This window comes from Rhinoderma darwinii, unplaced genomic scaffold (assembly GCF_050947455.1).
Source record: "Rhinoderma darwinii isolate aRhiDar2 unplaced genomic scaffold, aRhiDar2.hap1 Scaffold_786, whole genome shotgun sequence".
Taxonomy (NCBI): Eukaryota; Metazoa; Chordata; class Amphibia; order Anura; family Rhinodermatidae; genus Rhinoderma; species Rhinoderma darwinii.
In genome coordinates, this window is record NW_027464350.1 from 14727 (window position 1) to 27640 (window position 12914).

Sequence of the window (12914 nt, forward strand, 5' to 3'; positions counted from 1 at the left end):
ACGGAGAGCTGAAGCTGAGGCCGGCGCTCTGAAGATGTTCCTCCCCCTGAGGGGTATATAAGGGCTTGTCCTGGGGAGGATGGAGATCTTCTGTATTTAGACCTTCAGGAGAGCTGAGGCCGGCGCTCTGAAGATGTTCCTTCCCCTGAGGGGTATATAAGGGCTTGTCCTGGGGAGGATGAGATCTTCTGGATTTAGACCTTCAGGAGAGCTGAAGCTGAGGCCGGCGCTCTGAAGATGATCCTCCCCCTGAGGGGTATATAAGGGCTTGTCCTGGGGAGGATGGGGATCTTCTGGATTTAGACCTTTAGGAGAGCTGAAGCTGAGGCCGGCGCTCTGAATATGTTCCTGTGATCACCTTATTTTGTGGAATGTGTGTTGTTCCTGCAGTGAACGCGACATGTTCTGCCAACATTGGATGCAATAAACCCTGTTGGAGTTTCCCTGTCGTCACTGGCTCTGTTCATCGTGTATTATTGATGGCGTCTCTGTTTATATTTCAGGACTGTATCGCTCCATGGCCGCTCTTTCCCTCCACTCTGACCCGTTTGCGGAGGTTGGCGCTCTGTCTCAGAGGGTGGTCCGGCACGCCTTGGCCATCATGCACCTTCTCATTACAGAGGTGAGTGTCTCCAGGTGTTCCACGTCCATTACTGACCCCTACACTCCAGGCTGTGGTGGGACCCTGACTTCAGACACCGTGGCCCCTCTGTCCCTCCTCCTGGAAGGTCACAGTCCTATCCCAGCTTGTAGTTGACCAGACGTGATGCTCCAGGACCGATGAGCAGTAGTTTTCTGGTGGTCCCTGACATGGTGTCCTCTTCTCTCTGAAGGTTTATCAGCTTGTCCTTGTCTGGAGGTCTCGGGATTATCCTGCCGATCCATGTTCGGGGGTGGAGTCTCTTGACCATTATGGGGCAGCTCTTGGGTTTAGGGCTCCTGGATTGGTTTAGGGATCTAGCTATCTGATTGGTTTCTCTAGGGGGCGCCGTAACCTCGGCAGTTATTATTGGCTGTACTATTGTTTGGGTGGGGGTCACTCTCATGATGATTTCTTCTTCTTCAGGGGGATCTGGTGACTGCGGGGGACACAACGCTGCGTCTGGCACTAGATCAGCGAACTCCAGACAAGAAGGTTGCCATAGACCAAATCATGAAGCTGGTTCTGGGAATCCTGCACCTACTGAATGAGGTCAGTGCCTCCAGGTACCACAGGGGGTGCTGTCTCCTGTCCAGGCCGCCTCCTAAGGTACCGATACTGGTGGACCTGATCTGGATACCCCTTTATAATGTGAGATGATATTGGGGCCCCGGCTGCTTTGCTTCTCTGTAATTCTTGACTCTCTCCGTTCTTGGGGCCCCTCATGAACACTTTATAAAGAGGGACTTATTAAAGGTACAGTGCAGTAAATAACCCCTCCCTCATTATAATATAATTTTTTGTTGATGAAACGCCTGCAGATCAGTGGTGATTGAGTCTGGATTGTGTAATGTGATCATCCCCTTGTTTATTTTATGTCCCATGATGCATTATTTCTGCCCTGGGAGGAGCTTGTGTGCGCCTAATAACTAAAGGGGGTGGAGCCTGGCACCTGTTTGCTTTGATTATGACTGCGATGCATCCGCTCCGCTTTAAATGGAAACTGTCAACAAGACTAATCCTGTTTTTCATATTCAATATAATGTACTTTAAATAATTAGAATCTGCAGCAGCCGGTACAGTTGGGGCCCTGTTGACTTGTGTGCAGCTGGGACATGTTATGATGTATTTGGCTACTTTATATCTGGGCTGGAGGGATAAGAAAGTGTTAATGAGTAGATCCAGCCCATGCTCCGCAGTGCAGCTTTATGCATCCTGCTTGTTGATGGTTTCCATGTAGGGTTGTTTTTTTTCCCCTCCACACTATACACCGTTAGTGAAGCTTTATAACCGAGCTGCTTCACATTGCGTGTGCTGGTGGTGACGGCTCGTGTTGAGTCCAGTCTGGGGGAGGCCTCACACTCGCTCGTTGCTTTCCTCTGTTTCAGGGTCCCGCGTCTCATGAACAAGCTGTGAACCTGTCAGATGAGGACTGGGAGCACCTAGAGAAAGAGCAGCGCGAGCTGTACAGCGACCTCCTGACGGAGAATGAGCAGACCCTGCAGAGCCTCGGTAATCACACACCGATCACAGCTGCTGATGACATCAGGGTTCCCATGTGGGGTTGTAGTTGGTAACGCCCCCACTGATCGCTGTCCCGTACATTTCCCACGCGCTGGCGCTCAGGAGGCGGCTCCCGTGGTGATCAGGTAGTAAGGATTTAGTGATGCGATGACCACGAGCTGATCTGATGTCCTTCTGATCTCTGGGTATAAAACTACAAATAGTCGTGTTCCCAATCAAGAGCGAGTTACAACGTGAAAGCTGATTGGCCACGGCTTAGACATTGGGGAGTCCCAAATGTTCCCCCTCCACGCTTACCTGTGCGGGGGGCCCGGAGGCTGCTGAGTCTCGGGGCAGCCGCCTCCTGTACACGTAGCTCTGGTTTTCAGTGTATGCAGCTCCCTCGCTGAGTGATGTGCCGTTTCTCTCTCGCTGTGCAGATGTTACAATGTGGGATCTTGTTTTGAGCAGGGTCCTTCAATGTCAAAACCGAGATGGCGCTGGGAACGGAGAGAGAAGACGTGAGGAAGGAAACGCCCCCAAGTGGTGTGTCTGCCAGCGGCCATCATGGAAAACTAAATCCCTACACTGATTCCCAGACCGATCCCTCCAGGAGTCCAGAGTCCGATCCCTATCACAACGCTTTCCTAAACCCCCTGAAGGATGGCGGCCATTCCTTCCCTGAGTCGTCCGACCCTACAAGTGTGTATGGAACTCCTTCTCCAGCCACCTTCAATGCCTTCCAAAGGACGTGCCCCATCCCCTGCAAGGATCCCTACGTGGCCATATTCCCGGACCCCCGGCAGAACTCCCTGGTCAGCAGCTATGGCGAGGCCTATGCCGGTAGCTCCACTGATGACTTTGCAGGTGGGTAATGATGCAGAATCCACTGCTGCTCGTGTCTGTGCCGCTCTCAGGCCGGGGCGATACATTAATGTCAGAGCTTGTGCTGCAGCCTATGGACACTGGCTCCACCATGGTGGTTTTCTGGATGTTACGTGGTGGGGGATGGGTGTGAGGACCACATAGTGTTTCTATGACTGAGTGGTGGGGTCTGCGGATGCCACGTTGTGATTATGACCTGCGCTCCAGCTGAGGCTTTACGTTTCCCTCTGAACTAGTAAAACATCATGTTATTTAACCGCCGGGTCAACGCTGTAGAAACAAAACCTGAAAAAACAATGAAAGAATTGCACTTTCTTCCACCCCACAAAGAATCGTTATTGTTCCGGTGCAGTCAGTGGTAAAGACGGCGCAGCTTCTACGTGTCCTGCTCACGGCCGATTCAGTCAGTTCAGCTGAGGGCGGGTCCGGCGTACCCGGGATCCAGCTGATATCAATCCCATGAACGCGCAGGACCCGCTCCCAGCCGCGCCGTCAGAAGAGGAACGATGCGGGACTCGGAGGCTGCATCCCAATACCAGTCAGGAAAGTGACGTCACAATAAATCCCATTCTCCGGTTCTCAATCTACAGCTCCTCCCACAACAAACATCTGACTACGACTACAGAGAGACAAAACTGACGGCTCTTACAATGTGACGATAGCAAAATGAAAACGAATATTATATACACCAAATAAAAGCAACCGAAACCCGTAAAACGCGGTGATGAGGCGTCCGTGATCGTGTTCTGTAAATGACGCGGGTGACCGGTTTTGTAGCTTGTAATAGACTTTGGGAGATATTCAAATGATCAGAATTCTGGCTCAAATCACACCAAAGAGGTGGCGCCAAACTTATGTGTTTTAGACACTTTGACAAAAGGGCGTGGCTAAGAGGAATCACAAAACGCGCCAGATTCATGAACCGCGTGCGCCGTTTATTACCGGTGTGAAGTGCGTCAGCCGAGAGGTGGCATAAGGAAGAGGAAAGTGGCTCCTGTCCAGTGAGATGCGCCAAATTTATCGTACAGCGCGTGCCACGGTCATGAATTTGGCGCAGCTTCTGCCGGTCAGGTCTTGTTTTATCCCATCTTTAACCCCTTCCCTCTGCAGCCGTTTTTCAATTTTCGCTTTTTCGGGAAACTGTAAAAATTATTTGTGGGGTGAAATGGGCAGAAAACGGTGATACCTCCTATTGGGTATTTCTGAGTAAGTGACATTTTCTAGAGCTGACCATACACAGATTCATGTCTCACAGGCGTCGGCTCTCCTCCCGATCCACCAGACGCGTTCTTGCATTTTGTGTGTTTATTTTAATAGGGAAATGGAGATAAGTGGCTGCCCTACAGTTCTGATTGCTGCTTATCTCCGGGAGGAAGAAAGGAACAGGCACGTTAATCCAACCCTTCTTTTGTCAGGAGACTAGTGTCGGGCTGCCCCCCCCCCCCCCACACACACATTTGATTGTCGGTAGAAAAGTTGAGGTTGGGGGTTTATCTAATGTTTGTGATCGCCTCAGGACGCCGGCGGGATCTTCTGCCGTCACAGAATCATAGGGGGAGCACATAACTGACATGTCTGAGCTGTGGCCCAGCCAGATCCTCGTCCTTATGCTGGCGGTAAAGATTGGAGACTGTGTCTGAGGAGAGCACGAGGGTGGAGGAGCTCAGACCGAGGATTACGACAGCTTGTGAAGTAGAGAAAGCGGCGGCTGAAGTGCGGACATCGAGTAGCGGGGGGGGGGGAAGAGCAGGAGAGCGGGCACCACATGCGTCCTTCCACGGCTGACTCGAGATCTTGAAGTGTGTGAGGATTTATCGACCGAGATCTGAATAAACGTCTTGATGAGATACGCGGCCTCCTGTGAGTCTGAGCTCGGTGGCAGGAATTGATTGTTGACCGCAAAGTGGACGTAAGGTCCTTAACTCCGATTCAATGGCTTAAACTCCACTGAACGCCACAGGCCGTTGTAGCCCCAACCCAAACTAAATCCCAACAAAAACATTCTGAGCCCACGCGTTTCTGAGACTGAAGATGGCGACAGAACACTACCGGCACCTGGTGCCACCAAACGAGAAGCATGCTGGGTACTGTAGTACATGGCACCAACACCGAACTAGTGCCAGTGACGTGGTCCTTGTCCCATTATAGAAGTATGACAGCTGCGCGGGACTACACGGACTATGGCTCCGGGACCGGCCTCTGCATTTTCCATCAGACAGTGGCCGGCAGTAATTCTTCATCTATAAACCTCCTCGCTGATCTGAAGGTTCCCGGACGTGGGCGTCCCGATCCTGCCGCACTTTGTCATCACTACAGCTCCGCCTCTGAGCTCCGTCCTGTACATTCACACTACTCGAAAGACTTCAGGTGGTTTTACACCGGCAGATCTTGCACGTGTTTACCACTTTTAAAACGAGCGCCAATCAATAATACAGCTTGTCGATCAGCGCTCGTTACGCCCTTTAAATAGAGCATCATTTTTTAGTATGAGGATGAAGGATCATTAGTGCGATCGCTCGTACCCATACGTTTACACGTGGAGATGTGCTGCCCGCGGCGGGCGCTTTCACATTCATCGGCTGGTCTTCGCCCTGTTTACACGCAGGAATGCCCGTTCACCGAATCATTGTCCCTTTTATTGTAGTAAGGAAGAGCCTGATGACCGTGTTACGAAGCATCCAGCTCCTGCTCACCTGTCCCGCCGCTGCACAATCCATAATCCAGAACTGCTGTAAGACCTCGCTCAGGGGAATAGTTCTGTAAGCCTCAGGTTAGGCCCCGATGTCTGTGCCGATGCTGGAGTAATAATCCCATCAGTGCATTCACCGAGCCAAGTCCATCAAGGCCAACCTATGATCTCTGTAGTATCCATACAATCACATGGCTTCACGTCAGCAGCGGGCCGTACACATTACATAACTTGTCTGAATCTGCTGACTATGCCGGGATTGGACGACTAATGTGTGAGGGTCTCCTGACGGAAAAGAAGGATTGGGTGCTAGATGTCCACATGCCCACCCCATCTTTTCTCATGGGAGAGAACACGGAGTGTGAATGTTATGGTGGCATTGGGAGGAATAGATCTCGGCCGCACGAGATGATATCTATCGGAAGTCTATTCTGGTTTATTTTACAGCGCCATTAATTCCAGGGCGATGTACATATGAAAAAAGGCTTACGTATATAACATGAGGCAATAAAAAGAGCAAGTGCAGTAAACATGAGCCGAATGAGGGACCAACTGGTACAGAAGGAGAGAGGACCTGCCCCTGAGGGCAATCTACGAGGGAAGGGGCCAGTACAATGAAGGATCATCTGTCCAGACTACAATGCACGTTCCTTTCTTGAGTTTCATGATTTTGAAGTTTTTAATATAAATGGATTAGAATCGGATCCCAGACCCTGAGGGACATCGAGTAAGTTTGGCACAGGGTGTCATGGGCCCACCATGCTACAAGCCTCCTTAGCCAATAATCCTTATCTTATTTAGGAAACGATGTGCACATAGATTCTAAATGACCCGAGGCGGTGACAGGGAGTCCTGACTCGTAAAGCGGTGCTGTGGCATGGCACCGGGGCATGGGATGTGTGGCTGGCAAATGAGCATTGTAGCATGGAGTGATCCTTTGTAACTTCGCTCCATTGTACGCCGGTCCTGTGACCGGCCACAGACCAGAGAAGAGAGAAACAAAGCAGCATGGCGCCACATAGTGCAAATAAATGCTGGTAAATATGGCAATTAAGGGGGAGCAGGGCAATTGCTCACCTTTTGGGGTTGTGTAAACCCCAGGTACAACGGTGGTGTAAACGGAAGATAATCCAAATGATCAGCTGCAGCCAAGTCCAATCCGGAACCACGGAGTGGTTACAGCAAAGTAGTGAAGATAGTTTGCGGAAAAAATGTAGTAAGGAGACCTATTAAATGGCGCTACTGAATCGAGAGTACATCAAGAGGAACGACGGCATGATATAAATTTCAGGGTTTATTGGAACACAGGCTACGCGTTTTAACGTTGGGCAAACTTCTTTATCAGGCCAAACATACAGAAGTAAAAGGGTTGGTCCAACGTCGAAACGCGTAGCCTGAGTGTTCCAATAAACCCTGAAATTGATATCATGCCGTCGTTCCTGTTGATGTACTCTTGATTCAGTAGCGCCATTTAATAGATCCCATGGCTAAATTTCTTCCGCAACTATCTTCAGGCTACAGACCAGACATTTCTACCCCGCTGCTTGTGGGAATAGCATCTGTAATTCTGGGTTTACACACACAATGGTGATTAAAAGAAAAAAACACATCATGAGGAATACCAAGGAATTACCACCCCAATAATAAATGCTAAGGATAACGTCCCGACGTGTTAGCCCAGCCCTGATAGACCTCACATTCGTGTCTCTGCTGATACACAACATGGAATAGAAATGACTTGTGTTCACTGGTGAAGCCGCCGTCTGGGTGGGAGGGGCAAATATAAATGCATTCTGGGACACCAGTTGGAGATTATTTTTCATCTTATCATTTGGACTGTAAAACAGGGACAGGTGAAAATGAAGGAGAGGGTCACTTGGTAAGTGTTTTCTATCGTTAAACCATCAACAGAACTGTTCAAACTTGGGGTTCTCCTTACTCAAAGTGGCCCCTGCTGCTCACACCCTGAGGATCTCAAAGTTCCTTATTTTAATGTTATTTGCTGGAGCAGTAGCTTCACAGTTCTAGAGTAGTCCCTCTCGCCCTACAATATGTATCCCTAGGGTCTTATTATTTATCTTGCCCGCGCCTACAGTCACCCCTTTTATGAAAGGCCCATTAAACAACTGCCCTATATTCTTCCATCTCCGGCAGGGGGTGTTCTGATCTAATCCGTGTTCTCCACCACCCCTCTGTTTACAGCTGTCTGAGCCGTGCTGCTCCTCCGTATCAGATTATCACTATTTGAATCTATTATGAATTAGATCTTTAGTTCTTTATTATAATTTTCTCTGTGTTTCAGTAGAAAACATGCCCATTATTCATGTCAAGCAGGAAGGATCTCCCACCGACCTCAAAACACAAAGTAGGGCTGTGGACGTCGAGCAGTCAATCAAACAAGAGGAACCACGTGGGTTTGATGACCGGTCTTTCATGGGGGCACATGGCAGCATCAACACTAAACTAAGAATTGGCAACTTCAGTGAACAAGTGAAGATCCTTCTCGGCAAGTCCATGAGGAAACATCCTATGAAGAAACGTTTCCAATGTCTGAGATGTGAGAAGAGCTTCCACTGCCGGTCCCACCTCATCATGCACCAGAGAGTCCACACGCGAGAGAGACCCTACGTGTGCGAGTGTGGGAAGACCTTCACTCAGAGTTCTAGCCTGTTCAGACATCAGAGAGCCCATCGGGGTGAGCGACCTTATGTCTGCGCTGATTGTGGGAAAACCTTCACCCAGAGCTCCTACCTTCTCATTCACCAGAGGACACACACCGGAGAAAGACCCTACGTTTGTGGATATTGTGGCAAGTGCTTCCGTGTGAACTCCACACTTGTCAGACACCAGAGGGTTCACTTGGGGGAAAAGCCATATATATGTAACAAATGTGGCAAGAGCTTTACCCAGAGCTCGTATCTGTATATCCATCAGAAGACCCACACCGAGGAGCGGCTGTATTCTTGTAATCTGTGCGGAAAAAGCTTCAAAGTCAACTCCTCTTTACTCCGACATCGTAGACTTCATCTAGGGGAGGCCAGTGCGTGCCCATACAGCTAAAAACGGCAGCTCCCTGTGGGGGATGAGATATTAACCATGTGAATAGTGGCCCGACGGTACGGACTGTGCAGATGAAGCAAAAGATTGTGCAGAGATTCTTTGATGCGAACCTTAAATTATATTGACTGTTGATGTTTATGTCATTTGTAAGACAATAGAAAAAATTATTTCAACCACAAAACCGTTTCTCTGTTTTGTATGAAAGTTAAGAAGAAATGGCCGACCGCTCTGTGTTCTGCCTTTCTGTAGTCCTTGGTTTTGTACATTCATTTTATGTTCTTGGGAGATATCCTCATGTGGGGGAAGGGGTTAATGAATGCTGGATTCTCTGTAGGGGTTTGGACCTCGTGGCTATGGGTCCTGCTGTAGGTTATTTTGCCAGAAACTAGAGCAGACTCCATTTGGCAAAAGATTACATGAACCTCAGATACAGACGTGGGAGTCCTGAGATGCTTCCCACTCGTCCCTTTCAGCCTGTTCACATTTGAGTACATTAGCATGGGGGGGCTGTAATATGTGCAGTGTAGATTTATTTTAACGTGTTGTTAACTTAGAATATATTTTATACAATGAAGGAACCAATATCCTTAAGGTACCGCCGAAAGCCGCAGAGAAACGCATCAAACTCCTTTTTAAGGATCTAGAAAGTTCGAAATAAAGAAGAAAAACTCTTCGGGAAATGCTGATACTGAGCCGTCCTCCCTCCTCTCCGGCACTTTGTGACATCACCACCTCCGGTGCTTTCATGATTCACCTGGTCCTCGAACGCCAGAAGACCCTGCGCTAGATAACCGACAATCCAGTGTAAACGATGGCTCCGGCCGCCGGCCTGATGGATCTCTGGTGCACTTTATACAAGACATCTTATGTTTTTATCATTTTACTAAATTTCTGTCAGTTGTCTTATGATTTTCTCTGTGTTTCAATAGAAACAATCTCCTTTATTCAGATCAAGCAGGAACCGTCTCCCACCACAGAATGGTGCTGTGGAAACTGATGCCAAAACTGAGAATCCAGAGATGCCACAGGTTCCTGATGCCAGCGGAATTTCTTCTCTCTCTATCTGTATACAACATGATGTGACACAAAAATCTCCCCCAAAGAAGCATTTTGAATGTCTGAGATGTGAGAAGAGCTTCCACTACCGGTCCCACCTCATCATGCACCAGAGAGTCCACACGCGAGAGAGACCCTACGTGTGCGAGTGTGGGAAGACCTTCACTCAGAGTTCTAGCCTGTTCAGACATCAGAGAGCCCATCGGGGTGAGCGACCTTATGTCTGTGCTGATTGTGGGAAAACCTTCACCCAGAGCTCCTACCTTCTCATTCACCAGAGGACACACACTGGAGAAAGACCATACGTTTGTGGATATTGTGGCAAGTGCTTCCGTGTGAACTCCACACTTGTCAGACACCAGAGGGTTCACTTGGGAGAAAAGCCATATATATGTAACAAATGTGGCAAGAGCTTTACCCAGAGGTCGTATCTGTATATCCATCAGAAGACCCACACCGAGGAGCGGCTGTATTCTTGTAATCTGTGCGGAAGAAGCTTCAGTCAACTCCTCTTTACTCCGACATCGTAGACTTTATCTAGGGGATCAAACCCATTTATGTGCCCTCTGTGACAGACTCTGGAAAGAATTGTCCAGCCTTCTGTCTCATCAAATAAGTCATCAGAAATTGGAAGCAACAATTTCTCACAATGAAGACTTGGAGAATTGATGTGGGATAAATGGGAACGCTATGAACATTTAGCAGATGAAGATATGTAACCCGCTGTCTTCATAACAGTTTTTAGTGGAAAGGAATGTGCACCCACAAAAATAATATCCTGGACCGGTCTGTAATCCGACTTCAATAATAACTCATGTAAATCGTGTTTATACATCAAATAAATGGAGCAGCAAGTCATCGATTCCTCTCCCATAACTGAAGCCGCATTGTGTTTGTCATTTACAGATGGAGGGTTTGTCATAGACGAGTTTTTCCTGTTATCTGCTCCAGTCTGCAGTTCTGTATTCAATCATTTTCATAAGCAGAAATGTTCATTATATTGTCCGAATTGTACTAATGAGATCTTCACGTGTGGGACTAACGGCCTCTGTAATGGCGTTGTCTGAGATTAGAGGGAAGGATCTGTTTTTCTTTCTTCCTCCCCCAAATGCCGCATCACGCCTGTCTAGTAGTCACGTTACTGGGGCTGAGTTGCAATACCAGATACAATGACGGGCAGGAGGGGCACTGTTTCTTGACTGCAGCAGCCAGGCCTCTTTCAGCCTTTTCGCACATTAGACTGTGGGCTTGTAATTGGTTAATGGAAGCCATTTACTTATTTAGCATCATGTTTAGAATATATTAAATACCTCATGTACCATCAAAGGCCTCCTATTAAGTAACCCTGTACTATGAAGGCTCTAGGGGAGCACACGCATTTCAAATGCAACATCAAAAAATTGCCCTTTGTTACGCATTGGCTTTTGTCCAAACACTGCTGCACATAAGTTTTCACCTAGTCTCATGTCTTCTGATTGTGAAGTAGCAACCTGAGGGGTTTGATCCTAATTTTTCTTTGCCTAACACATTTGATCTACTTTTTTGTTCTATTTTTGAGCAGTCAGTAACGTTTTAGTCCGTGTTATTTTTATGATTTTCTCTGTGTTTCAGTAGAAAACATATCCATTATTCAGATCAAGCAGGAAGGATCTCCCACCGACCTCCAACCACAAACTAATCGTGAGGACATTGATGTCACGCCGGAGACTCCCTGTGCGGAACAAGCGCTTCAGGTCTTGTGCAGAAAACGTGGGAAACCACCAAAGGCATCAAATGGAAGCAGAACACACAAAATCAGTAACCCACACGATGTGACCAGGACATACGTGTCAGCCCAGGAGACCATCAGCCGTGAACAGACGTTAAAAACACAGCATTCCATACAACTCGCTAGATCTTATCGGGGCCGACGTGAAACAAACCCTTCAGCTAAGAAGCCATTTCAGTGTCTGAGATGTGAGAAGAGCTTTAACTGTAGATCCCACCTCATTATGCATCATAGAGTGCACACGCGAGAGAGACCCTACGTGTGCGAGTGTGGGAAGACCTTCACCCAGAGTTCTAACCTGTTTAGACATCAACGAGGTCATCGACATAGAGTGCACCACCGGGAGCAAAACTATCCGTGCCCTCAGTGTGACAAAGAGTTTCCCGATCTGTCCAGACTCGTCATTCATCAAAAGACTCATCACAGTGCGGAAGGAGGGATCGAGGGTGCTGTAGAGACTTGTGACTCCCAGATGGGTTAAATGGGAACAAATCGGAATAAGTGACTGCATTTTTCATAAATGCCGGGCGTCACTTTTTAATGACTGTAGAAACATGTATGCAGAAGGAGCGGAGACTAATAAGCTATAATAAACGCTGTGGTCACAACATTTTATACAGAAGGTCTGGTGTTTTGCTTTATGAATATATATTTTTAATAAATGCATTTGGACAATTATGAAGTAAAATACAAGAACTGTGTCATTCAGTGATTGTCATTAATTCCAGGTCGGGAGTCCAGCTTATTCTGGATGAGCTGATTAATGTACAGAATAGTGTCGTGGTGACATCAGCCACGTACAACATTATAACAACTGCACAATGAAAGATACGACAAAGGACATCCAGCAAGAAACATGTTAATGTAACGTAGTGACGCCCCATCACTGGAAAATGTCTGCAAAACCTGACGTGTGAGTATTCAGCAACACATCAGAGGAATTTTCTCCTCCGACTGTCAGGAGAGGCCCCATCATCCAGAAAACCTCCCATAATACAACCTGCACTAAACTAGTGACACTAAGAGGTTAATTATCCACCCTAAGCACAGGCGCTTCAGTAGCAGGCGTAACCTTGTCTATTCACTATCGCTTAAAGGGGTTGTCCAGGACTGGGCCGGCCTTAGGTTGGATGATGCCCTGTGCGGGACTCTATTGCCGACCCCTACACAAACCAATAATTAACCACATATATAGACACGCTGGAACATATATACTGTACATACATAAAGACAGATATTTAGACATACAGGCAAATATATATATAAACACACACATCTGGAATATATACATACAGGTAAATATATAGACGTAA

The 12914-nt window shown here is 47.8% G+C and overlaps 1 protein-coding gene across 4 annotated transcripts; it reads left to right on the forward strand.

Moving 5' to 3' along the window:
* The first annotated feature begins 425 nt into the window (after positions 1-425).
* LOC142730629 (uncharacterized) lies at positions 426-12223 on the forward strand. 4 transcript variants are annotated; one of them, XM_075849380.1, is made up of 5 exons: positions 426-622; positions 1067-1192; positions 2029-2152; positions 2615-3010; positions 8020-9779. In XM_075849380.1, exons 1-5 carry the CDS (start codon positions 518-520, stop codon positions 8775-8777), a joined length of 1509 nt encoding a protein of 502 aa, XP_075705495.1. In that variant the 5' UTR covers positions 426-517; the 3' UTR covers positions 8778-9779. The 4 variants fall into 4 exon arrangements, with proteins under 4 accessions (XP_075705495.1, XP_075705496.1, XP_075705497.1 ...); XM_075849381.1 differs by having other exon boundaries at positions 8023-9779; XM_075849382.1 differs by lacking the exon at positions 8020-9779 and adding an exon at positions 11445-12223 and having other exon boundaries at positions 428-622.
* Positions 12224-12914: the final 691 nt, after the last annotated feature.